The sequence below is a fragment of the Hevea brasiliensis genome, chromosome 11 (genome assembly GCF_030052815.1).
Source record: "Hevea brasiliensis isolate MT/VB/25A 57/8 chromosome 11, ASM3005281v1, whole genome shotgun sequence".
Lineage (NCBI taxonomy): Eukaryota > Viridiplantae > Streptophyta > Magnoliopsida > Malpighiales > Euphorbiaceae > Hevea > Hevea brasiliensis.
In genome coordinates this window covers 833,709-859,400 of record NC_079503.1, presented here as the reverse complement: position 1 = coordinate 859,400, position 25,692 = coordinate 833,709, and the positions used below count along the sequence as shown (strand labels likewise).

The window sequence follows — 25,692 nt, the reverse complement described above, 5'->3', positions numbered from 1 at the left end:
CATAAAATTCTTTGAATTTTAAAATTTTATACAATAATTTTTTTTTTACTCTAAATAAATGGTTTATAAACAACACTCTATTAACGTGGATAATCTAAAATAGCAATAACATTAATGATTGTTTTTTTTTTAAGGCATAATCTTTCTAATTAGTTATTATATATTAGTATTTCATTATTTTATACGATTAAAATTCTTTTATAATTAATTTGTGAAAAAAATTATAAATGATTTTACTACTATCACATAGAGAAGAGAGAATTATTCATGTTACTGTTATTCTGAATTGCATAGACTAGCTACTGAGAATTCAAAAGAATTTATTAAGTAAAATTTCAAAGTTTAGAAAATTTTATATTACATTTTTAAGTTTGAGGATAATTCTATTATAATCTCTAAAGTTTAAAGAGAAATATTGAAATATATCCCTTTAATATAGAAAGAGCTATTACAATGAATAAATATTTCATTCCCATTTCTATTGTGTTCCATGAACCAAATAAATCATTAATTCATTCAAGCTAGCTAAGACTAAAACAGGCAGGCTCATTACTTATCCCCATAGTTTTTGTGTGTCGATCTGATCCCATTTCAAACCATCAAGTCAACCTGGGGCAGCCAACCTTTAAACTTGCACACCTTGAGGCTTGAGGCCCAATCCTTCTGCTTACATTCTTGTTAAAACAAGCACGTTGGGTTTTGGGAAGACAAAACCCAAATCCCAACAACAAGCAATAGCCAAAACCCCAAATCAAATTGAGGCCTATTAGATAAAGATTCCAACTTCAAACAGTCTTCTCAATTCAGTCTCCCACAATTGAGACAAATAGTGTGCCGCAATTTAAGTCAACAAACTTAATTACACTGTCTCATGTTAGGCATCAACGAAATTGCCAAGATGGTTCGGCTTAGACGTGGACTGCTGCTAGTTCCCAATTCTAGTTATGGATTTAAATAAAGGAGGGGAAGGATTCATTTGATATTTCCATTTTCCATCCCAATTGTAGACTTGTAGTGCATCACTCATATTATCTCAAATTTAATTAAGAGATTTCAAATCTCTCCCACTTTTAGTTAATTAACTTATTTCTTCCACTTTGAAGAGTTGGGATTTGCCTTATCAACTATACTTGGGTTGACTCAATGTTATTGTCATGCCCTCCAATAATCTTACTTTTATGTGTTGTAGCTATTTCATGGAGTAATCATATGCAGCTATATAGTGCTTGACCTTGACCACCCTAATGCTATTGTATTTCCATCATATAATTTATTTCTTCCCTCTAATAAGTATTTCTTTTTTATTTAATACGAAAAAAAAACTAAGTTTTTATAATATCTTTATTTTTTTAATAATTTCAATTTTTATGAAATTAACGTATTCGATTTTAGTATAATTTTTGTAATTGCTATGTATTTATTTCCATTTTTATTCTATTTCCAAAACGTACCGCCAAAATTGAATGTTGAAGGCCAAGTTTGAAATTGTGGTTTTAAAAACTAATTTTCTTAATAAAAATTCTAATAATAATGTTAAACAAATTCTATAAACAATATGGTGGCTATAAGTTTGATCCAAAGGAGTTGACAGGGGCGATTAAATTTTAAATTTTATTTGGAGTAGGTTAAATATAAATATATTTTCAATAAGCTTTTATATTTGATTTCTTGAAATATATTTATTTATTGACACAATTAAATAAAAAATTTAATCAGTTCATATTTGAAAAACTTAAAAAGTTTTTTATTACTCTAATTAAAATTAAAAATTAATGACTTTTTTTTTTAATTTTCTTTTAAGTATTAAAAAAATAATTATAAAAAAAGTTAAATTATAAATAAAATATATTAAAAGAGGCTTAAATTTAAATAATATATATATATGTCACTGACTTCTTAATTTAATTAGTTCATATTTGAAAAAATTAAAAAGTTATTTTTTTTAACTCAATTAAAATAAAAAATTAATGGCTTATTTTTTTAATTTTTTTTAACTATTAAAAAATTATAAAAAATATTTAAATTATGAGTGAAATATATTAAAAAATGCTTAAGTTTAAATTATATGTATATATACTGACAACTTCTTGTGTCTGAGTCTTTGTAAGGCTCCGTTAAGCTAATTTAGAGGAACAAGCTCATGAATATAAGTTGGTCAAGCGAGAGAAATCATCATTGCCTTCCAATGGAACTAGGTGGACAGGAACAAAAGAAATAAAGATGAGACTATAATAGAGATAAGACCATCTTTGTTTAGTTGCGCTTCCACAAATTCTTTTTTATTATATAAAATCTCCATTAATATTCAATATTGATAATTGCTCTTCCACAGCTCTTATATATAGGAGGGTAGCCAAGCTATCAAAACGGCAGTGTGAGCTTCATGATCAGTTGTGAGAAACTAACTAAAAGAAAGATCACCATGGCCACCAGTCCCCTGTCTTCCACCTCCCTCACTTCTTTCCATCATGCTTTCCTTCTTCTACTTCTTCTGTATCCATGTTGCTGTTTGCAAAAATCTTTTGATGCCCACAATGCTAAAGTCACTTCTTTTCTGGCAGCAGATGTCTGCAACCAATCTTCTAAAGGTTAAAAATTGATTTAAATCCTCTATCTTGTTACGTTTGTTTATGTTTGGATTTGACTACTGGAAAGATTGAGAAAATTATTTCCATATTTTAGTTATTTCTTAAAATTATTGAATTTTTTAAAATTAATGTGATATTATTTTTTTATTAATATGACTTTGATTAGTACTTAAATTCGGGATATCAATATATTTTAGTTTTTCTTATTAACACAATTATTGTGGTTATTGATTTAGTTTTGCTAAACCAAATGGTATCCTAAAATTACCTCTTTAATTGATATATATTCAAAAAATTATTCATCATGATTTTAATTATAATTAAGTTTAACGAACAAATAATTCTTATTTAATCAGAAATTTTTTACCTATACTAAGTTGTATAAACACTCAATCAATAGAAAACTATTTACATGTACTTTTAAGAGAGACCTATCATAATTTTAATCAAAATGATAAATTGTTAGTTGATTGGGTGTATGCGCGGGTAAGAATTACTATAGTGAATTGATGTTTGTAAACCATTGCATTATTTATTTAAAATTTATCATTTATTTTAAAACAGTAGTTAATTTTCAGTATCCTAATCTAATGATGACCATTTAATTCTTCATATTTCAGTTGATCATAACAAAGGCTTATCCTTAGAATTAGTGCATAAGCACGGTCCATGCTTTGCACTGAATCATGATAAGAACAAGACAGAAAAATCTTCCTCTTATCATGAGGAAATGCTCCTTCAAGACCAAGTTCGAGTGGATTCAATCCATGCTAGATTTTCCAGATACCAAAGCCAGTTGTCTAGTGCTTTCAAGGAGATGCAGACGACGGTGCCTATCCAGTCTGGAATTGACATGGGCACCGGCAATTACGTTGTTACCGTGGCTCTTGGAACGCCAAAAAAGGAATTTACGCTTGTTTTTGACACTGGCAGCGACATTACTTGGACACAATGCGAGCCATGCGTAGGATCTTGCTACCGGCAAGCTCAACCAAAGTTTGATCCACGGAAGTCCTCCTCCTACAAAAATGTTTCTTGTTCTTCAGCTTCTTGCAATTTAATCCGCGAAGCAGGTAATTCCTTGCGCAATTTTTCGATGGGAACTTCAGAAAGATGAGAACCTGAGAAATTTCATGCAGGTGGCGCAAAGGGTTGCTCTTCCTCAACATGTCTCTACCAAGTGGCGTATGGCGATGGCTCCTATTCCATGGGATTTTTTGCTACGGAAAAGCTGACCATTTCATCATCTGATGTGTTCAAAAATTTCTTATTCGGCTGCGGCCAAGAAAACGACGGCCTCCTTGGCAAATCAGCCGGTTTGCTAGGACTTGGACGCAGCAAGTTATCTTTAGCATTTCAAACAGCCAGCAAATACAAAAAGCTCTTTTCGTACTGTATACCAACTCTCTTGAGCTCAACCGGCCACCTCAGTTTCGGTGGCAAACTCCCAAAGTCTGTGAAATTCACTCCGCTATCACCAAAATTCAAAAACACCCCTTTTTATGGCATTGACATCACTGGAATAAGCGTCGGTGGCCGAAAACTATCCGTGAATGCTTCATTTTTTACTAAGGCCGGCGCCATCATTGACTCCGGTACAGTCATCACTCGGCTGCAGCCCACAGCTTATTCTGTACTAAGCTCTACGTTTCAAGAATTTATGAAAGATTATCCCATGACTGACGGGGTCTCCATTTTGGACACATGCTATGATTTTAGCGATTATGACAAGGTTTACGTGCCCAAGATTAGCATTTTCTTGAAAGGTGGGATTGAGATCGGGGTAGAATTGCAAGGGATTATGATCGCCGTAAAGGGCCTGGAGAAGGTGTGCCTGGCTTTTGCATCGACTAGTGATGATAGCGATATTGCTATTTTGGGAAATGCTCAGCAAAAGAGCTATGAGGTGGTCCATGATCTTGCAAAGGGAAGAATTGGATTTGCTCCTGGTGGTTGTAGCTAGCTAAAAGAAGATAAGGGGGAAAAAGTCTCAACCTAAAAAAAATTGAACGAAGTTTAGGAAATAGCCAACAGGATTATGTAGAAGCTTATGGTACGTAATAACCTCAGGAAAGAGGATTGAGCATGCCTTATGGCACAATTAACCAAGAGTGATCAAAGCTCAAAAATGGTTGTGGTTATTGTATAATTAGCCATAAATTAATACCTGTGTATAATTAAATAGTTGATCAAAACCTGAAAATTGGAAATACTATATATTAATTTCAGGAGATACATGGTTACCCATTTAGCTTTTTTTTTATATAAATAAAATTTATTAATAATAGAGTCTAGAAAATTTTATCATGACTAAAACTATATTTGATAGATCAACCCATAAATTTCAACTATAATAAATCATGCTAAGTGAAAAAAACTTGAAAGACTTTTTTCCAAAACCAAAGATAAAACCAGAGTACAAGGAAAAAAAAAGAAAGTTTAACAGCCTTCACCCAGCACATAGATATAAGAGAAGTCCAGTTCTTAATTAAGGGCAATACAGAGAAAAAAATGCAAGTGAACCCATTACTAATGGGAAAGGACTAATTATTATAATACACTTATAAAACAGAAGCAAAATGAGCAGATTGGATCAGCTGATTAGCTCATAGTAACTAGCAGGATTTTGGCAATGATTTGCCGGTTACCAATTTGAGCAACCACCGCTTGTAAATGCCAACTTTTGATTACTGATGTCAAAGAAAACGTTCATCTCGCGGTGTTGTTGATTACCTATTATTGTTAAGTCACTATCATTTTCGTTTGCCATAAAAGCCAAGCAAACCTGAGCATTATTATCCTTCTCTCTGAATGTAACCGCTGATGGGTCCAAATCTAGATCCACACCTTCAAAATGTAGCACCATTTTTGGTGGTGTCCAATTGTTTTGCCCCTCAAGGTTATAGCATGTATCGAAATTTTGCGATGGAGAAGCAGTAGGGTATTGGGACATCAATCTCCGAAATGCTTGGCGAAGGGCAGAATACAAGGAAAATGGTAGGCGAGAGATGGAGGTTCCTGAGTCTATAATGGCTTTTAGTGGTGAAGATACATTGCCAGATATGTCTAATCTCTGTTGGCCAATTGTTATGCCTGTAAGGGTCACAAAATAACTATATGCGTTTTGGTTTAAACCAAGTGAGATTGGTATCAACTTATTTTCATCAGGTTGACAATTTTCAAATGCTTGGACACCAAACGAAAGATACCCAGCAGAGTTCTCTGATGCTGGAAGACAGTAACAAAAGACTCTAAAATAGCCCGTGTCAGTTTGAGCCACTAAAGATAAATTTCCAGGACCAACGCCGAGCAACCCAACTGCTCCACCAAAATCTCCATGAATTTTCTGAGCACAACCAAAGATGAAGTTAGGATGTAGATCAGATTGTATGGTAAGGGTATCAACAACATAATAACCACTAGAATATGTCCCATCATGATAGTTCATAGAGTAGTCACAAGTAATATTGCAAATGGCATTTGAAAAAGAAGAAGAAGAGGAGGGATAAAAAATGGGGATCTGGTGATTGCAACCCGCAGAACAAGGCTCGCATTGAATCCAAGTGGCATCGCTTCCTGTGTCAAAAAGCAAGGTAAAATCACGTTTAGGGGTGCCAACACCGACTGTTACTAAAAAGTTGCCATCACCTCTTGAGGTTAGAGGCAATTGAATCCCTTCCCCATATTCATCAACCACTTCCAGGGAATCCAATAAACGAGCTCTAAATTGATCTTGGAGAAGAACTTCCTGATTGGGTCGTGATTTCTCCAGGCTGAGTGGCGAGGAGCAGGGTTCATATTTGTTGACTATCTGCAGACCCTGAAATTGCCCTGCAGGACCGAAAAGTTAATCCCTTTTATGAAAAAAATATAATTCGCTTACCAATATGTTTTAATTGAGTAGTATTAGAACTATTTTTTAAGATTGGTCTTAATTTTAAACTACATTTAAAGTCAAAGTCAAATTCAAATGAATAAAAAATATTTAGTAAAAAACAATTAATTAAAGAAGTGTATGCCTTTTAGGCAAATAAAATTGAAGTCATGTGCACAATTATGAAATCTTAAGTTTAAATATTAATTAAAGTAAAAAATATGAAAAAGAAAAAAAGGATGGGAGACCTTTTGCAGAAGTGAAGCAAGGCGATGCAGGTGGCAAGAGAGGGTTGATTTCCGCTAGCTCCCTGGCTCCATAAACACAGGATAAAAACAGGGCAGAGTAGAAGAGAAAAGGGCAAATGGCGGAGAGATGATGAGATTGAGCCATAGGAATAATTTGATATATTGTGCATAGAAAAAGAGTTGAATTTATAACCATGATTTTCGAGTAAAAAGTGTGCAAAAGACTTTTGATTCCCAAAGCAGTGCAAGTCTCTCAAGGGCCCTTTCACTTTCACCACTTCCAGTAATAGCCACAGAAATATTGAGCAATGATCCTTTCAATTTCAAGTCTTCAACCTTGTCCGGTTGGGCGATGATCTTTGTCGCAACGTTAATACGCATCCGCAATTCACGCCCCATACTCATGCGGAGACAGCAGTGGAGACCTTTTCACAATGGGCGAAAGCTTGACGGAACAATACCGCATGGAGGTAATTTTTATATTTATAAAATTTCAATTATTCTAAAAATATGAAAAATGAACTATATATAATTATGAAGATGCATGTACGCTAAAAGTATTTAATAATTTCTTTAATTTTTATGAATTTATTAAATTTTTATTTTATTATTGATACTATTTTATATTAATATTGAAAGGATGGAGCGTATTAAGTAAAAGTATAATCTAGCAAAAAAATAATTGAAGTCATGACTAATTTAACTCGATTCCACTGTTAAAAGTATATCACTTTGTAACATTCAAGTCCTTAAATAAAAGAATTCTGATGGAATTGAAAGACTTATTAATCTAAGAAATATGAAACTTTTTTAACGGTGGGAATTTTGGTTTTCTCAAGAACTTAAGTAGAAAGTTTGAGATATGTCATGATGATCTCATTTTGAGCATTCTCTTTTCTTTAGGCTAACTTAATCATTAGGGTGGTCTCTCTAATAATGACTTCTATCATGACTTAATTTTTTTCTAAGTTCACTTATCATCATTATCAATAAATTTTAATTTAATAATATTAAAATTAATTTTCGATGTGTAAAATTTTTAATTAAATTCTAATAAATTAAAATAAATCTCATTTTATTAAACACAATCCTTTACAAAATATGTTAAAGAAAAAGGTTCTCAAGTATTATAATAAATAATACACATATGTATATATTGTCAAATCAATGCTAAAATTTTCTATTAAAATGAGCATGGATGCACATATAGATGCATACAACCATGGAAATTGGCTAAAATTCCTTGGCTAAATTTGCAAGGGGCAAAGAGCCAAGTACATTAATAATGATTGTCTCAATAAAGGAATCTAGGTGATGAGGATCATCATGGAGCACCACCACATTTCAAAGGGGCAATCACTAGGGCGAGAGCTAAGCAAATTCAAAGCATGCTCATGGACCATAAAATGGTTTTTAGCTTAGGAGAGGAGCTGCATAAGAGAGGCCTAGCTTGCTTGCTCCAAGAATCTAAGTGGATCACCATGTGCCAAGTTGGAGCTTCTATTGCCATGTTACCGGCCACGTCACCTATCATGTCAGCTTCCATTGCGACGTCACCAATCACTTTGGACATGCCTCACGCCACTTTGGAGTCCACTTGGCAGCAACTTAGGTGTTTGTAGGGTTTACGCCACGTGGAGGGAGCTCATTGGTTCATTTGAATTAAAGAGAGTTACTTTTTGATCAAGTGGGCCTCAATATTCTGTCACAAAGAGGGACCAATTGTTGCCACCTTTTGCCTTTTTGTAATTAATGTTGCTGCCATCTTTTGTCTTTATAATTAATATACTTACTATTCTTGTTAGGATAGCCAATATGGCACAATTATTTGTAACTCTTGTCTTAACATTTTCAACTTGTGTTTCTGTAATCCTAGGTTTGTAAGGAAGAGAATACCATCTGCTTCCTTTAGTTTTTCATTTCTGCTGCATATGAGAGCCTCCATTAGAGAGAGTTTGAGTTTTCTTTCTTACTAGTTTTTGGAAGAACTAGAACTTAGGCAACTTGATCACTTGCCTATTTTACTTGATGATCAATGTAATCTCCCACAAATTGGGTTATTGTGTTGACACTTGATCTGTTCCTCTTTGAATATATATTCTGGTGCTTCTTTCTTTTTCATAGAGATCGCATCTTATTTTATTCAAAGAAAACTTATTTTGGTGTTAATGATCCTCGAGTTCCATTAGAGGTCTGCATCCTTAGGCAATGTTCATTTGGGTGCTTATCACTAGGATATTATAAATCTTATGCCCTTGAATTTTTTGACGGATCTCGATTCTCTAATTTAAAAGTGTGGGGTAAAACATGTTTGGAAGCTAGGAAATCTAGTAGTTTTTTTAGAATGAGATGAGCAGTGATACTAATTATATTCCTCCTCCTTTGATTACCAAACTTGGAAGAAAATTGATATTTTATTTAATTAAGAAGTAAACATTCTGATTTTGCATACAAATATGGTCATTAATGGTTAGAATTACCCATCCCAAATCCTAATTTTCCATTTTGGAGATCATACAAAATGTTTACCTTTCTTTGTTGATGACTGCTGATAATATTGAAGTCACTTTCTTCTTTCTTTGCAGTAAATTTCAAGCAAAAAACCTCAGTATTTTTATGACCTTTTAACTCCCAAAGTATGTGAAATTCACTCCATTATCACCAAAATTCAAAAGCATATCTTTTTATGGTATTGACATCACTAAAGTAAAGAGGTGAACCTTTCTCCTTTCATCGGAAAGAGAAATTTCTATGAAAGGACTTCTTTCTCCTTATGGTCAAGCCTCACTTCGCTGTCAGATTCATCGACTTTTCCTACCCCTTTTGGGTAAGGGTGGCTTTTCTACTTTGCCTAGAGAGTGGGTTTTCTCTCCTCCCTCTGAATGGGGCTATAAATATGGATTTATTTTTTTTTTTTTGGTGGCAGACCAATGGTAAAAGATGAGGTTTTCAATTGTCTACATATCAGCTTCAACCTTCACCAAGAGATTTGCTTCCTAATGTGCAGGGTTACTTTGTATGGGCTGTTTTCCAACATCTATGAGTTGTTTTTGTGGTTTGGTAACTTTTGGAGACATTACCAATATCTTCAGTAGACATTCAGTCCCTTAAATGGCTAGGAGGGCCTAAAAGTGCACCACTTACGGCTCAAAGATTCCCTATTTGGCTCTGTCTTCAGTGTGTATTACAGAGGAAGCAATAAGGTGGAAAGCACAAAAATTACTTTATTGAATGACTAATCTTTAGTTTATATACAACCAAAAGAGAAAAGAAAAATAACAGCTCTCAACTACCTAAAGATAATGAAATTAGTTAACTAAATAATTTACATTAGTCAGGCTAAACTAATTCAACTTATTGCTCTACTACAATTCTTTAGCTATTCTTTCTCTTGCTTAGCTTGATACTCCCTCTCAAGTTGAAATATATGTTGCTTATGTTCAACTTGCTCAAAAGATGCTTGAATTGTGCAGGATGTAAAGCCTTTGTAAACAAGTCAGCAACTTGCTCTTTCGTGTTCAGATATTCAAGCTAAATGACACCAAGTAGCAGTTTCTCCCCGATGAAATGGTAGTCTATTTCTATATGTTTAGTCCTTTCATGACAAATCGGGTTCTTTAAGATGTGTATGGCTGACATATTGTTATAAAAATAATTGTATAGGCTAAGGAATCTCAACTTTAAATCTGCCAGAAGAGAAATTAAATAAAGAACCTCAGAAGTCGCTGCTGCAAACCTATATTTAGCTTTTGCTGAGCTTCTAAAAACTGTGGTCTACTTCTTTGATTTCTAGCTAGTTTTTGAAAAACTTGATGTGGCCCAACCGCAAGTGCACAGGTCGTACAAGTAATATAGAAAAGATATCGTTTCCACGAGGAGTTGTGTTAATGATTAAATTTTTGATATAAAAGTTCTAACTAATTTGGACTATTTTTGAAATTAAAGTAATGAATTGATGGCTATTGAGATGTGAATTCTATGTGTGTAAGATTTATAATCTATCCAACAATGTATTAATTAAACTAAAATTGCATTAAATTGAAATAAGCAAGTTGAAATATGGCAAAATTTAAAATGGCAAGCAATTAAGTTTGATTAGAAATTAACAATGATAAAAAAGCCGATTCCGGAGTTTGGGATTTTAAATTGGTTATCCAATCTTGTGGAACTTATGGGTTTTAAGGAGATTAATTCTTAAATCCTTTGAATACCCTTTCGAGTGAGACAAGGAGTGCCTTAACCAATCTAATCCTACTTTCGTGAAGTTAGAGTTAATTAAAACCCATTAAGTTCTTTAATTAATCTGTAAATCCTCTTAATCCTTAGTCTATTTCTAGATCTAAGTTAATTAAGTCCAATTTCTTGATTATCTATCACAAGGCTTTCTCCTTTCGGTGCCTCAACCATGGATTAAGAACATCACTTAATGGGATCCTACACTAAGCATGTCATTAAGCACACAAGAAATGAATAAAACTCATTAAGACCACAAAATATGGATTACCCAATCAAAATCCACAAAATATCTCAAATATTACAACCCTTACTCCAGAATTAAAATAAAACTACTCACTACCCATAATATTTACAAGATATTCTGAGTTAATATGGAAATAAAACTTTAATCTAAGCTAAGAAACAATAAGTCCAACTCTAGAAAGGTAGGAAAAATGTAAGAAAAGAAAGAAATCTCCAAATCTGGTTGGAAATGGTGTGGGAGATGATTGTGACTCTTCAGCTGCTGCCCTCTCCTCTCTCTTTTCTTCCTTTCTTTCTTCCTTTTTTAAAATGGGATAAGGGTCCTTTTTATAACATTTTCTGACATGGAGCCCTAAAATGGTGAGTTTGAGGTGTGATTTTCTGAGGGAATCTTCTGCCAGCTCATTAATGAAATCTTTGTAGGACTGCATAAGTGGACTGCATAAGTTATGCAGTCCCTTATGTAGTTTTCGGCTGGTTTCTGGCTCTCTTATGCGAAACTGCATGACCAAGCGCATAAGCTATGCACAATTTCGTGAGATTGCATAAGGGAGGCGTGAATCTGCATAAGCTATGCACTCTCCTTATGCACAATTCGGCAGGTATTGGAACAGTGTTTCTTCTCCTTATGCAGATCTGCATAACTTATACGGCAAGTTATGCGCAATTTAGCCAATGCATATTTCAACTTTGAAACTTGTTTTTGACATCTTTGGCTGTAGAAATCACTCCTCAATGGCAAAATTTCTTTTTAGTCCTTCAAAAATACCATTTTTCCTATAAAACAAAGTGAAAATTACAAATTAATCTAAAATTGGCAATTATGAAAAACTAACTAAATAACTAATAAAATTAGCTAAAAGTGACTAATAATCAAATAAAATAGCTATGAAATTAAACCTAAATGACTATGCAAAATGTATGCATCAAATACCCCCAAACTCAAGCTTTTGCTTGTCCTCAAGCAAACTTTAAAATGTGATGCAATTTTTAGGGGTGCCTTATCCAAAGAGCTATGAAAATCACCTATTAAAGTAACTTAACACACCTTTAGCCATACCAGCAATCCATATACCCATCCTTCAAATTGCAAAGAATCTAATGCTTATCCAAGCTTTCACCGCTTAGCCATCAAGTCAATTATCATTCAAAATTCCCAAACCAACCAATCAAAAGAGAGAGTCATGCTCAAAAGGAATTCTAGGACAATCAATAGTCAAAGTGTCTCTATATAGAATGATGGAATTAAATGAATGAATGGATAATTTTTCAATCCCATACGCAAATTCCCTACTCCTATCTCCACTAATGTAGCAAGTACTATCAAGAGATCAAAGGTCTTTTTAGGGATGTAATGGGGCCATGGGGTTCAAAAATGAGGCTAAGAAGAAAAATGGGTAAAAAGGATTCAAAGCATGAGAATATTTTCAATATTGACAACATAAGGTACACTTCTTATTTTATTATATATATTTTTTTCTTTTTCTCTTTTTTTTTTTTTATATATATATAGAGAGAGAGGGGAGAAATACGCAATGAGAATTGTCAAGTGCTAGCATATTTTACAAAACACATAAAAATGGAGGGACATTTTGATACTTTAAACTTGTATTTTGCATTTTCTTTTGATGATTGTCCCTAAAATTGCCACCCCCAAGCTCATTTCTTTTAATACTTTGGGTGGATTTCTTTCATTTTGAATGACAATAGTGAAAAGCACATATACTAGCACTTTTACAAGATGACAAGCATTTCTTCTCCCTTTTATTGTATTTTTTTTTCTTTTCTTTTTTTTTTATGTACCTAATATTATAAATAATTATTCTCATGAAAAGGGTTGGAGTGTTTGGTTCAATGGCTAGGTAGCAATAAGGGTTTTAAGAAAAATTAGGAATAAAAAGGCTCAAAGGGGTTTGCAAGGGTCAATTTTAATTAGGAAAAGGGCCAAAGGTTTAAAATGAGAAGGTTTAAATCAAAGAATGCCTAATCATCTCTCTTTTCAAGTACAAGCTGGTATTTCGCCTTGAAAGGTTTAGAAAATTTGTTCTAGGATTGGTGAGACATCATTTGACTACCTTATATCCAATAACTCCCTCTAAACATTCCAATCTCTAAAGGACTAGTTGGGTGGCTTTTTAGCTAAGAAGATATAGGCAAGGGATAGACACTTCAAAACATTGCACCTTTTAGGAAACTTTCAATCCACAAATCCAACTAAAGGTAAGTCAAATCACTCTCATAGACACATTTTCAATACTCAAGGGATTTGGCAAAAGATTTTAATGCATGATGCATGATTCCTAAAAATGAATAATGCATTAACTAAATGGAGGAAATCTATTTGTCTATTTGTGTGCAATGTGTACAATTTCTAAGTGATGTATAATGTGTGTGTAAATGTGTTATGTATATGTATGTATGGATGTATATGTAAAATATTTACAGTATATGTAAATGGAATGGGGTGAGATGTTCCTATACTCAAAATGTGAAAAATGTAGCAAAAATCAAAATGTGCACCCCCAAACTCAAAATTAGACATTGTCCTCAATGTCTCAAGCAGTGCATTATCAAAACTCAAAGTAAAGAGTAGTTACCAGGAATTGTGAAATTTATGAGCAAAAAGAAAGAGTTACCTGGTATAGAGCAGATGAGAATTCAAGAGATAATGGGGATGCATAAGAAGCTGCACAGGTTATGCAGAATAAAGTGCTGTCCAGAACAGGTGCATAAGTAGGGTGCATAAGCTGTGCGGTTCTGCATGAGTAGCAATAAGGACTGCACAGGCTATGCAGAACATTTGCATAAGGGGATTATAGCTTGTGCAGTTCTGCATGAGTGGCATAAAGGACTGCACAGGCTATGCAAAAACATTTGCATAAGGGGATTCACAGCCTGTGCAGTATATTCAAAAGCTGCTGCATGATGATGAGCAAGGAAAAATGTGCAAACACCAGTAGAAGCATGCAAATATATACAGAGTATGGACAAATATGCACAAAAGGGCAGTAAAGGCAATGAAAATCAATGAAAAACTAATGTAATAGCCATCCAATAGAACTTCAAGAAAAACAGAATTCAAAACAAATTAAAATTGTTTCAACATATCTACAAAGAAAAACTCCTACAAGTTTGAACAAAAGTAAAACAGAAACTAATCTAATTCTATTGTTTTGCCCTTGTCCAAAGATGCTGCTAAAGGACTGGTTGGAGCTGTTTGCTGTCGAAGTGATGGTTCTGGAGGAGGTGATGGAGGTGGAGGTGGCATTCCCAGAAAAATCATGAGCTGCTTCATCATCTCCTTTAATTCTTTCTGCTTATCTCTGGTTTCCATGACAAAGTCAAATAGTTGATCATGACGATCCTTGAGGGTATCAAGACCAGTGTCAAGCTTCCTATCCACAAAATATATATTATCACTAAGCCTTTCAAGATAGGTGAATAAGGCTTTAGTGTTGAAGGGAGGAGGTGCTGTGGATGCAGAGGGTTCAACTGCAGAAGGTGTAGGCTGTGCAGAATCTGCTGGGATGTCCTGTGCAGATTGAGTGGGTGGTGTAGGTTCAGCAGAATGCTGTTGGGCTGGTGGGACAGATTGTGCCTCTGGTTATGCAGTGGGTTCTGTGTCTACTGCTGGTTGTGCAGTGTCAGAAGATGGCAAACTGAATCCAATTTTGGATAGGTGTGTAGCATTAAAATATAGAGTGTCTGAAAGTGCTGGTAGTGGATGCTCTTGCGAATTAAAACCAAAATGCTTGGTTATAACAGTTATGAGCCCACCCATGACTATATCACCTATGGATTTGGTGGCAATATGTAACACATGCTCACAAAAGAAGTAACCAGGAGAAACTTTGACTTTGTGAAAAGCACACCATAGCATGAACAATTCAGATTTGCCAACAGCACCAGAACTAGTCCCTCTGCCCAAGATAGTGCTAGGAATAAGCCTATGGATAAATCTAAGTGCAGGGTCTAGTATTTGAGAGGTTTTGGATCTGCCAGCAGAAAAAGTCTGAGGTTAGTTTGTGATAATCCTCCAAAACTGAGCAGCATTCCAAACACCTTTGTTTGCTACCTCTACCCCTATATATGGCACCCTAAATAGTCCATCAATTGCAAACCCAAAGATGCTATGAAATTGGTCTAATGATAGCTCTCTATTTTGCCCCAAACATCTAAATTTCATAGTTGGCTTGTAGTCTATCTCATGGAATTTCAGGGTAGCAGAAAATGAGGAAATAAATTCCAAAACTAGAGCTGGATAAACTATTTCTTGCTTATGCACAAATTCCATCCAACCCAAACCATCAAGGTAGGCAACAACATTATCAAATAAACCAACTGATTGGAGGGCATCTGCAGAAATATACCTAGTGGGTTGCACCCTCCTTTCCTTAAGTCTCTTAAAGGCTGCCTTGTGAGCTGCATCAGGAAGGGGCCAAGGTAGTTTTGATACCTGTGATGCTGCTGACATTTGCTTTTTGCTGGAAGAGGGTGATTTGGCTTGTGTGGAGGCTGAAGTTTTGGGGTTTTTGGGTGGAGGCTCTGACGGTGGAGTGGTGGGTGGTTCTTTATGTTTTGAGAGAGGAGGTGCAGAAGCCATGGGTCGGGTGGATTTCGACCTGATTTTTCTCTTATAAGTGGCTGTGGGAGGTGGTGGAGGGGTTTCTTGTGGAGGGGAATCGGAGTTGGGAGGCCGCATTGCCAAGGGCAAGACTTGGAGAGGGGAGGTTTGAGGGGAATGAGGAGGCGATTCCATGGGGATGTCGATGGTGAAAATGGAAGAGGTGATGGAGAGAGTAAAAGATGCAGAGGGGTGTTAGGGCAAAGGGGGCAAAAAGAGGAGTGGAGAAGAAGGGGAAGAGTAATGCCAGAATAAATGGATGTGGAGGGATAGGCGTGAACAGAAAAGACGGGAAGTGGAGGTGGGAAAGTGGATGCCGAAAAAAAATTTTGATTTGAACAGGACATGTGTAAAACTGCATAAGGGGAGAATGGGTGTGCATAACTTATGCACTCTCTTATGCAGGTTTCGGTGGAAGATAAAGGGTGTGAAAAATTGATTATGCAAGAGTGCATAGCTTATGCGCTGACTTATGCAAGTTTCGGCTAAAAATGAAAGTGTAGGAATTGTGGTCATGCAAAAGTGCATAAGCCGTGCACTCTCCTTATGCAAGTCTCGGTAGGTTTTGGAATTCAGAGGGTGTGGTCATGCAAAAGTGCATAAGCCGTGAACTCTCCTTATGCAAGTCTCGGCAAGTTTTGGAATTCAGAGTTGGTGGTTATGCGGAAGTGCATAAGCCATGTGCTCTCCTTATGCAAGTCTCGGCAAGTTTTGGATTTCAGAAAGTGTGGTCATGCGGAAGTGCATAACCTATGCGCTCCCTTATGCAAGTCTCGGCGGGTTTTGGGTTTCTAGAAAATGTGGTCATGCAGAAGTGCATAACTTATGCACTCCCTTATGCAAGTCTCGGCAGGTTTTGGATTTCCAGAAAGTGTGGTCATGCGATTGTGCATAAGCTATGCACACCCTTATGCAGATTTCGGCAGAAAGAGAAAATGCAGGATTTGAAGTCATGCAAAAGTGCATAAGTCATGCACACACTTATCCAAGTTTCGGCAGATATGAAATTTGACAAAAATGTGGCTATGCAGAATTGCATAAGCTATGCACATCCTTATGCAGTTTGCAACAGAGATGAAAAATGGCAAGAATTGTGGTTATGCAGGATTGCATAAGCTATGCACATCCTTATGCAGTTTTTAGCAAGATGAGAAAATGGCAAAATTTGTGATCTAAAAGCTGCATAAGCTATGCAGTTACTTATGCACAATTCAACAAGATTGAGATTACAATTGAAAATGAATTGCAAGTTTAAAAAATACACTAGAATGTAGAAATGTAATTCTATAAAGCATAAATCATGAGAAATTATCACCAAAAACACATCAATATATACAAAATCCATCACAATTGCATCAAACAAGCTTGTAGAAGTGAGTTTTGCATAAGAGGCATTTGTGAGTTATGCCATTTCAACTCAAATTCTGCAAATCAACATTTAGCACATTAAAAACTCAATAAAATCTGCATAAAGTTGCATTTATCCACAAATGAGAATGGACTCCCCAAGTTATGCTAAGAAAATGCAGTATGTCCACCTTGAATCTCACAACCCAAATAAGCTCAAAACTACAAAAATGACCCACTTACCATCATATTAACATGATAAGCACAAATACTTAAAAGTTACACACCCAACCTCACAAAGAAACATAAGCCATGTGCTGCAGACCCTTCCTTGCTGAAAATTGCATTTCTCTGCATAAACCAAGAAGCAAATCTGCACAGGTTATGCAGTAAGAATAAATCAATCTTGAGAGAGTTGAAGGACAAAATATCATATTAAGAGTCACTTCCCAACAGTTCACCAACCTTCCTTTATTGAAATATATCTACAAGGGACAAGATTCAATAATGTCAAAAGTTGAATTTGGGGAGATTTAAGATAAAAACAAAAGCAATGCAAACAAAAGTAAATCAACAAAAGCAAAATAAAAGAACTTGGGGTGCCTCCCAAGAGCGCTAATTTATGGTCCTTAGCTTGACCCTTGTCATGCTTCATGGTGGCTAGAATTGGAATTTATTGCCTTTGTTTCCAATAGGTGCTTCAATGAATCTATACTTAATTTTCTTTCCATCACATGAGAAGATCCTTGTTGCTTTGTCTAAAAATCCAACCATTTCTTTCTTGACAACCATTGGTGCATCTTTTTCTTTGAGAGATGGTTGCTTGACCTCACTTTTCTCTATTTGCTCAAGTTGAAAGATTGATGCCATATGACAAGGTGGATTACCCTTCAAATGTTGTGCAAATGCAGCCTCTTTTGGATTTTCATCATTGATACTCCCTTCATGGATAAGACAACTTTCAAGAGAAGCCTTCGGATAGCTCTTTCTAAAGTGCTCTTTTACTAACTCATCAACTATATCAATTCTCAAACAAGAGTCTACATCTTCATGTTGCTTCTTCTTATCGTTGCTAATGTTGAAGATTAAATGACCCTCTTCGACTCTGAGGGTAAGCTTTTCACCTTTTACGTTAATCAAAGCACCAGCTGTAGCTAGGAAAGGCCTCCCCAAAATGATTGGGATATTAGAATCATCTTCCATGTCCAAGATGACAAAGTCAACAGGTATATAGAACTTCCCAACCTTCAGAGGCATATTCTCTAAAATCCCTTCAGGATACTTAATTGATCTGTCAGCTAACTGAAGAGAAATGTGGGTTGGCTTAAGATCTCCCATATTGAGCTTCTCATAAATGGAGAGGGGCATAAGGCTAACACTAGCCCTTAAATCACATAAAACTTTTGTAGAACATGATTCCCCAATGTGGCATGAAATTGAAAAACTCCCTGGAAGTTTCCTTTGCAGGATAGCACTGCATTCCTCAATTAAGGCTATAGTCTCATAATCTTCAAGTCTCCTCTTGTTTGAGAGAATTTCTTTCAGAAGCTTAGCATAAGAAGGCATTTGGGAAAGAGCATCAATAAAAGGCACATTTATATATAGCTTCTTCAAAACCTCTAAAAACTTTCTAAATTGCTTATCAAGCTTGGCTTTGTGAAATCTTTGTGGAAAGGAAAGTTGTGGTTTGTAAGGCTCTGGAGGTATGTATTTCTCTTCTTTCTCTTTTCTTGCACTCTCTTTCTTTTCACTCTCTTGTTTTTCATTTTCATCATCTTCCTCATTTTCTCTCTTCTCACTTTTTTCACTCTTCTCATTATGCACTATTTTACCACTTCTCAGTGTAATGGCATGACATTGCTCTCTTGGGTTTTCCGGTTGACTTGGAAGTTTTCCAAAAGACTTGGTACCTGAGGAAGATGCTTGTTGTGCAATCTGATTTTCCAAAGATTCTCATATGTGTTTGCATCTGTTCTAGCCTTGCTTTCATCTCTCTCATCTCCTCATCATGCTTAGTTTGGTTAGCAAGAATCTGTTGTAATAAAGCTTCTGTGGTGGAACTTTGTTCTTGCTGTTTTGGTGGATGATTCATATTTTTCTGCTGAAAATTAGGCAATGGTTGCCTATTTTGCTAATATGGGATTCCTTGTTGCTGTTGTGGTTGAAAATTCTGATTTGGAACTTGACTTTGTTGATTTCCCCATGAAAAGTTGGGATGATTCCTCCAAGTTGGATTATAAGTTTGAGAGTAAGGATTCCCCATTTGTTTGTTTCCATAATTACCAACATATGCAGCTTGCTCTCCATAGTCTACTCCACAGCTGGTAATTCCTTCTGCATAAGCAACTTGTTGTGAACTTCCAGATGATGATGATGAACTAACCAACATACTCAAATCTTCCATCTTCTTAGCCAAGACATTTGTGAGTGCATCAAACTTTGCATTAATCATGTTGAATGGATCAAGGTCATATATTCCAGCAGCTTGCCTTTTTTGAGTTGGAGCTGGTCCTCTTGGACTACTCCAAAGATGAGTATTCTTTGCAATTTTCTCCAATAGCTCATAAGCTTCATCTTTATGCTTCATAATAAATTCTCCTCCTGTTTGAGCATCAATAATTCCTCTAATTGCAGGAGTAACATTGGTGTAAAAATTATGGTTTATCATCCATTTCGGAATGGCATGATGTGGGCATTGTCTCTCTAATTCCTTCCATCTCATCCATGATTCATAGAGAGTTTCATCTTCTCTTGGTCTAAAAGCTGTCATTTGATTCCTCAATTCTTGAGTTTTTCCAGGTGAAAAATATTGTGCAAGAAATGCATCAGTGAGTTACTCCCAATTTGTGATGGAGTTGTGAGGTAAAGAGTCAAGCCAATCCAATGCTCTATCTTTCAAAGAGAATGGGAATAGCTTTAATCTTGCTGCATCATCAGACACTCCAGGTTGTTTTTGCATGTCACAAATCATAGCAAACTTCTTTAAATGTGTGTGTGAATTTTCAGAAGGATGTCCCCCAAATTGAGAATTTTGAATCATTTGGAGAACTCCAAAATCCATCTTGTAACTATTTGCATCAATTCTTGGTCTTGCTATACTTTCTCTCAAGTCATCAAAACGAGGAAAAGCATGATCCATCATACTTCCCCTAGGCACATTAGCATTTACAATTTCTTCACCTTGGGCTACATTTTCATTGTTTCGATTATTTTCAGCTTTACCACCACCAATTCTAATTCTTTCATCAGCCATGTCTGCTTCTAATTTAGTTTCTCTCAATGCTTCTTTTCTTCTTCTGGTTTCTTTCTTGTTGGCTTTACAAAATTTCTCAATTTCAGGATCAAACAATAAGGATGTGTCACTTGTGCTTCTAGCTCTTCTCATAAAAGATTAAAAGTACCTGAAAAAGAACGAACAAACACAAAAAATGAAAAGATAACAAAGATAATACTAAAAACAACTAAAATAATCAAGAATTCAATCTTAAACAAACAACTCCCCGGCAACGGCGCCAAAAACTTGATGTGGCCCAACCGCAAGTGCACGGGTCGTATAAGTAATATAGAAAAGATATCATTCCCACGAGGAGTTGTGTTAATGATTGAATTTTTGATATAAAAAGTTGACTAAATTGAACTATTTTTGAAATTAAAGCAATAAATTGATGGGTATTGGAGTATGAAATCTATATGTGCAAAATTAATAATCTATTCAACTATGTAATGATTTAACTAAATTTGCATCAAATTGAAACAAGCAAATTCAAATATGGCAAGATTTAAAATGGCAAGTAATTAAATTCGATTAGAAATTAACAATGATAAAAAAAAACGATTCCGGAGTTCGGGATTTCATATTCAAGCTATTTTGGGATTTTAAATTGGTTATCCAATCTTGTGAAACTTATGAGTTTTAAGGAGATTAATTCTTAAATCCTTTGAATAACATTTCGAGTGAGACAAAGCGTGCCTTAATCAATCTAATCCTACTTTCGCGGAGTTAGAGTTAATCAAGACCCATTAAGTTCCTTAATTAATCTGTAAATCCTCTTAATCCTTAGCCTATTTCTAGATCTAAGTTAATTAAGTCCAATTTCTTGATTATCTATCACAAGGCCTTCTCCTTTCGGTGCCTCAACCATGGATTAAGAACATCACTTAATGGGATCCTACATTAAGCATGTCATTAAGCACACAAGAAATGAATAAAACTCATTAAGACCACAAAATATGGATTACCCAATCAAAATTCACAAAATATCTCAAATATTACATCCCTTACTCCAGAATCAAATTAAAACTACTCACTACCCATAATATTTACAAGATATTCTGAGTTAATATGGAAATAAGCTTTAATCTAAGCTAAGAAACAATAAGTCCAACACTAGAAAGGTAGGAAAAATGTAAGAAAAGAAAGAAATCTCCAAATCTGGTTGGAAATGGTGTGGGAGATGATTGTGACTCTTCAGCTGCTGCCCTCTTCTTTCCTTTTCTTCTTTTCTTTCTTCCTCTTTTCTAAAATGGGATAAGTGTCCTTTTTATAACATTAACATTTTCTGACATGGAGCCCTAAAATGGTGAGTTTGAGGTGTGATTTTCTGAGGGAATCTTCTGCCAGCTCATTAATGAAATCTTTGTAGGACTGCATAAGTGGACTGCATAAGTTATGCAGTCCCTTATGCAGTTTTCGGCTGGTTTCTCGCTCTCTTATGTGAAACTGCATGACCAAGCGTATAAGCTATGCACAATTCAGTGAGATTGCATAAGGGAGGCGTGAATCTGCATAAGCTATGCACTCTCCTTATGCATAATTCGGCAGGTATTGGAACAGTGTTTCTTTTCCTTATGCAGATCTGCATAACTTATGCGGCAAGTCATGCGCAATTTGGCCAATGCATATTTCAACTTTGAAACTTGTTTTTGACATCTTTGGTTGTAGAAATCACTCCTCAATGGCAAAATTTCTTTTTAGTCCTTCAAAAACACCATTTTTCCTACAAAACAAAGTAAAAATTACAAATTAATCCAAAATTGGCAATTATGAAAAACTAACTAAATAACTAATAAAATTAGCTAAAAGTAACTAATAATCAAATAAAATGGCTATGAAATTAAACCTAAATGACTATGCAAAATGTATGCATCAATGTCCAAGAAATACACAATAACCAATCAAAGACTTTCTTGTCTCTCTACAACTAGCCTAATCACTATTTGAAAAAGCTATCAACTTCAATTCAGATTGAGAAGATAAAAACAAGCTTTATCCTGGTGCATTTTTAAGATATCTAAGCATCTTGTAAGCTGCATCTAGATGAATCTCTGATGGCTTATCCATAAATTGTGACAAAACATGTACACCATATGCAATATCAGGCCTTGTGAGAGTAATGTACATTAATTTCCCAACTATTTACCTATACATACTTGGATCTTTGAGCAAATTATCATCTGAATGAACAAGTTTCAAATTCACTTCCACTAGTATGGAGCTCGGTTTGGAACTGAGAAGCCCAGACTATTCCAATATTTCCAATACAAACTTTCTTTGAGAAATGACAATCCCTTTTGCAAACCTAGCAATTTCAAGAGTAAGAAAATATTGCAAATTGCCCAAATCCTTCAACTTAAAGTATGAACTCAAACAACCCTTTAATTGATCAATCAAAACTTTGCTAGCACTCCTAATAACTATATCATCCACATACACAAGTAAAGCAATAAACTCACCATCTGAATGCTTTGTAAATAAGGAGTAATCAAACTTTGACTGTGTGAACCCCTCTTTTAATAGACTTTCAGTAAATTTGATATTCCATTGCCTTGAAGCTTGTTTTAAACCATATAATGAAATTTGAAGTTTACAAACAAGCTTGGACTTGTCCCCATACTCCCCCTTATTGTGATAGCCTTGTGGAATATCCATATAAACCTCTTCTAGTAAATCCCCATTCAAAAAAGCATTATTGACATCTAGCTGAGATAAATGCCAACCATGAATAGTAGCAAGAGCTAAGAAAATTCTAACAGTAGTATGTTTTGCAATAAGAATAAAAGTCTCTTAGTAATCAAAACCAGCTCTTTGAGTATAACCCTTGGCTACTAATCGAGCCTTGTATCTATCAACAGTGCCATCTGCATTAAACTTAACTCTATAAACCCACTTAAAACCTAATATCTTAACCCCTGCAGGTAAGTGAGCAATACTCCAGGTTTGATTGGATTCTAAAGCATCAAGTTCACCCTTCATAACCTCTTTCCAATGATCAAACTGAATAGCTTGGTGATAAGAGTGAGGTTCAAAAGTAAAGGAGACATTAAGAATGAATGATTTATAAGATGGAGACAATCTGCTATAGGAAACATAGTGTTGGATGGCATAAGATGTTTGATAGGAAATAATAGGAAGAGATGAATGAGATTTTAAAGATAAATGATAATTTTGAAGGTACAAGGGTAGCTTTGATTGCCTAGTACTTCTTAAAGGAGGAACTAAGATTGGAGGTGGTGAAGAAGTAGATAAATTAGATGGATCATGATTTAAAAGACTAGAATCTTGGACACAGGTGGAATTTGTTGGAAGAACTAGATCAGAAAGTAGCTAAGTGGAAGCAGGTGGAAAAGAACTAGAATGAGAACCATTAGATGGAATACTAGTAAAAGGTAAAGAGAAAAAAAATGAGAAAATGGAGCATTAGAAACAGTAGGCAAAACCAAATTTGGGACATCCACAGAAATATGTGAATTATCACTAAACAAAGAATGATGAAAATGACATATATGCTCATGAAAAATCACATCTCGAGAAACAAAACAAGTCTGAGTATCTAGATCATAAATTTTGCACCCTTTGACACTAATAGGATAGCCAAGAAATATACACTTCCTTGATCTAGATTCAAATTTGTTTCTATGAGCAACAATATTAGAGGAAAAACAAAGGCATCCAAAGGATCAATGATGTTGATAAGAAGGAGATCTATGAAACAAAAGTTCAAAAGGAGATTTGTTGCTATAATTGGCCATAGGAATCCTATTGATGAGATAAGTGTCTGTAAGAATAGCAAGTCCCCAAAAATGAATAGGAAGTTGATAATGAAATCACAAGGCCCTAGTAACATTTAAAATATGTTGATGTTTTCTCTGTACTATTCCACTTTGCTGAGGAGTGTAAATACAGCTAGTTTGATGCAACACACCATTAGAAGTAGAGAAAGATTGCAATAGAAACTCTGTACCATTATCAGTTAGGATTTGTTTAATGGAAGTCTAGAATTGGGTTTGCACAAATTTGTAAAGCTGAGGAATAAGAAATGAAACTTTAGACTTTGATTTCATGAGAAAAACCCAAACACATTTTGTAAAATCATCAACAATTGAAAGAAAATAATGATTTCCATTGATGTCCTTTTGAGAATAAGGGCCCCATGCATCTATATGAACAAGCTAAAAGGGAGATGCAGTATTGAATACATGCTGTAGAAAAGGTAATCTTTTCTGCTTTGCTTTGGGACAGGTATAACAAGGAAAGATAGAATTATTAGAGGGAAAAGAAAACTCAGATTGCAAAACATTTAATCTGTCATCAGCTGGATGATCTAACCTATGATGCCAAATATCAAAAGAAATAGCAACATTTATAGATGAACAAGAATTTGGGATTTTGATATATTGCTTCAATTAGAAAAATAGCCCATCATTTTGTTTAGCTAGACCAACTGTTACACATGATGACAGGATTTGAATAAAACAATAGTCGGATAGAACAACAAAGCAAACTTTTTGAGAACTAGTAAGTCTACCAACAGATATAAGATTGAAAGTAAAAGAGGGAACTAAAAACACATTATGAAGAACAAAAGAAGAATTGAGTTGAACTGTTCCAATTCTAGTGACCTGAACTTTGGTATCATTTGGCAAAGACACAAAAGAATTGAGAACAAGAAAGGAATCAGTAAATAAGGAAGAATCACATACTATATGATCTGTGGCACTCGTATCAACAATCCATGGAGGATGAGCAAATTTAATGGTAAAAACAGAGGAAATTATACCTGCAACATTAACATGAAATGAGGGTTGATTCTGTGGAGGAAATGAATTTGGATTAGGAATGGAAACATCAGTTTGATCATTGAGGTGTGACATCAAGTTGTGAACTTGTTCCTTAGAGCGACTCAGATTACAAATGCCATCAATTGCAACATCAGTTGAATGTTGGGGATTTCGACTATAAGCAACAATCACAGCTTGATCTGAGAAGCTAGAACCCTTAGACACTGCCATCGCTATACCAGAAAAAAACACTTCAAAGAAGAGAAGATTAGAAGTGTGCAAAAGAAGCTAAAAAAAAATAACCGTCTTAGATCTAAAGCTCTGATATCACATTACGGAGGAAGAAATGAGGTGGAAAGCATAAAAATTGCTTTATTGAATGACTAATCTTTATTTTATATACAACCAAAGGAAAGAAGAAAAATGACAGCCGTCAACTACCTAATGATAATGAAATTAGTTAACTAAATAATT

General features: G+C 34.9%; 2 protein-coding genes and 1 non-coding gene across 3 annotated transcripts; 2 read left to right on the top strand and 1 right to left on the bottom strand.

The window, feature by feature from the left end:
- Window positions 1-2,159: 2,159 nt before the first annotated feature.
- Window positions 2,160-4,800, top strand: LOC110671662 (aspartyl protease family protein At5g10770-like). Its single transcript, XM_021834197.2, has 3 exons — window positions 2,160-2,588; window positions 3,209-3,661; window positions 3,728-4,800. The coding sequence occupies exons 1-3, from the start codon at window positions 2,384-2,386 to the stop codon at window positions 4,549-4,551; spliced, it is 1,482 nt and encodes a 493-aa protein (XP_021689889.2). The 5' UTR covers window positions 2,160-2,383; the 3' UTR covers window positions 4,552-4,800.
- Window positions 4,801-5,069: 269 nt separating this feature from the next.
- Window positions 5,070-6,855, bottom strand: LOC110671594 (aspartyl protease AED1). The gene is made up of 2 exons (XM_021834092.2): window positions 6,711-6,855; window positions 5,070-6,419 (listed from the first exon to the last, which is right to left on the bottom strand). Exons 1-2 carry the CDS (start codon window positions 6,853-6,855, stop codon window positions 5,233-5,235), a joined length of 1,332 nt encoding a protein of 443 aa, XP_021689784.2. The 3' UTR covers window positions 5,070-5,232.
- Window positions 6,856-19,838: 12,983 nt separating this feature from the next.
- LOC131170751 (small nucleolar RNA R71) lies at window positions 19,839-19,945 on the top strand. The gene has a single exon (XR_009141519.1). It is a non-coding gene; the product is annotated as a small nucleolar RNA R71 (small nucleolar RNA).
- Window positions 19,946-25,692: the final 5,747 nt, after the last annotated feature.

What these genes read in the sequence shown, in the direction of transcription:
- LOC110671662 (XM_021834197.2), top strand. Translation starts at nt 2,384, where the DNA reads ATGATCAGTTGTGAGAAACTAACTAAAAGAAAGATCACCATGGCCACC. An exon ending in CTGCAACCAATCTTCTAAAG is followed by an intron (nt 2,589 to 3,208) that starts GTTAAAAATTGA and finishes TTCATATTTCAG; the next exon opens with TTGATCATAACAAAGGCTTA. An exon ending in CAATTTAATCCGCGAAGCAG is followed by an intron (nt 3,662 to 3,727) that starts GTAATTCCTTGC and finishes AATTTCATGCAG; the next exon opens with GTGGCGCAAAGGGTTGCTCT.
- LOC110671594 (XM_021834092.2), bottom strand. Translation starts at nt 6,855, where the DNA reads ATGGCTCAATCTCATCATCTCTCCGCCATTTGCCCTTTTCTCTTCTAC. An exon ending in TTGCTTCACTTCTGCAAAAG is followed by an intron (nt 6,420 to 6,710) that starts GTCTCCCATCCT and finishes TCGGTCCTGCAG; the next exon opens with GGCAATTTCAGGGTCTGCAG.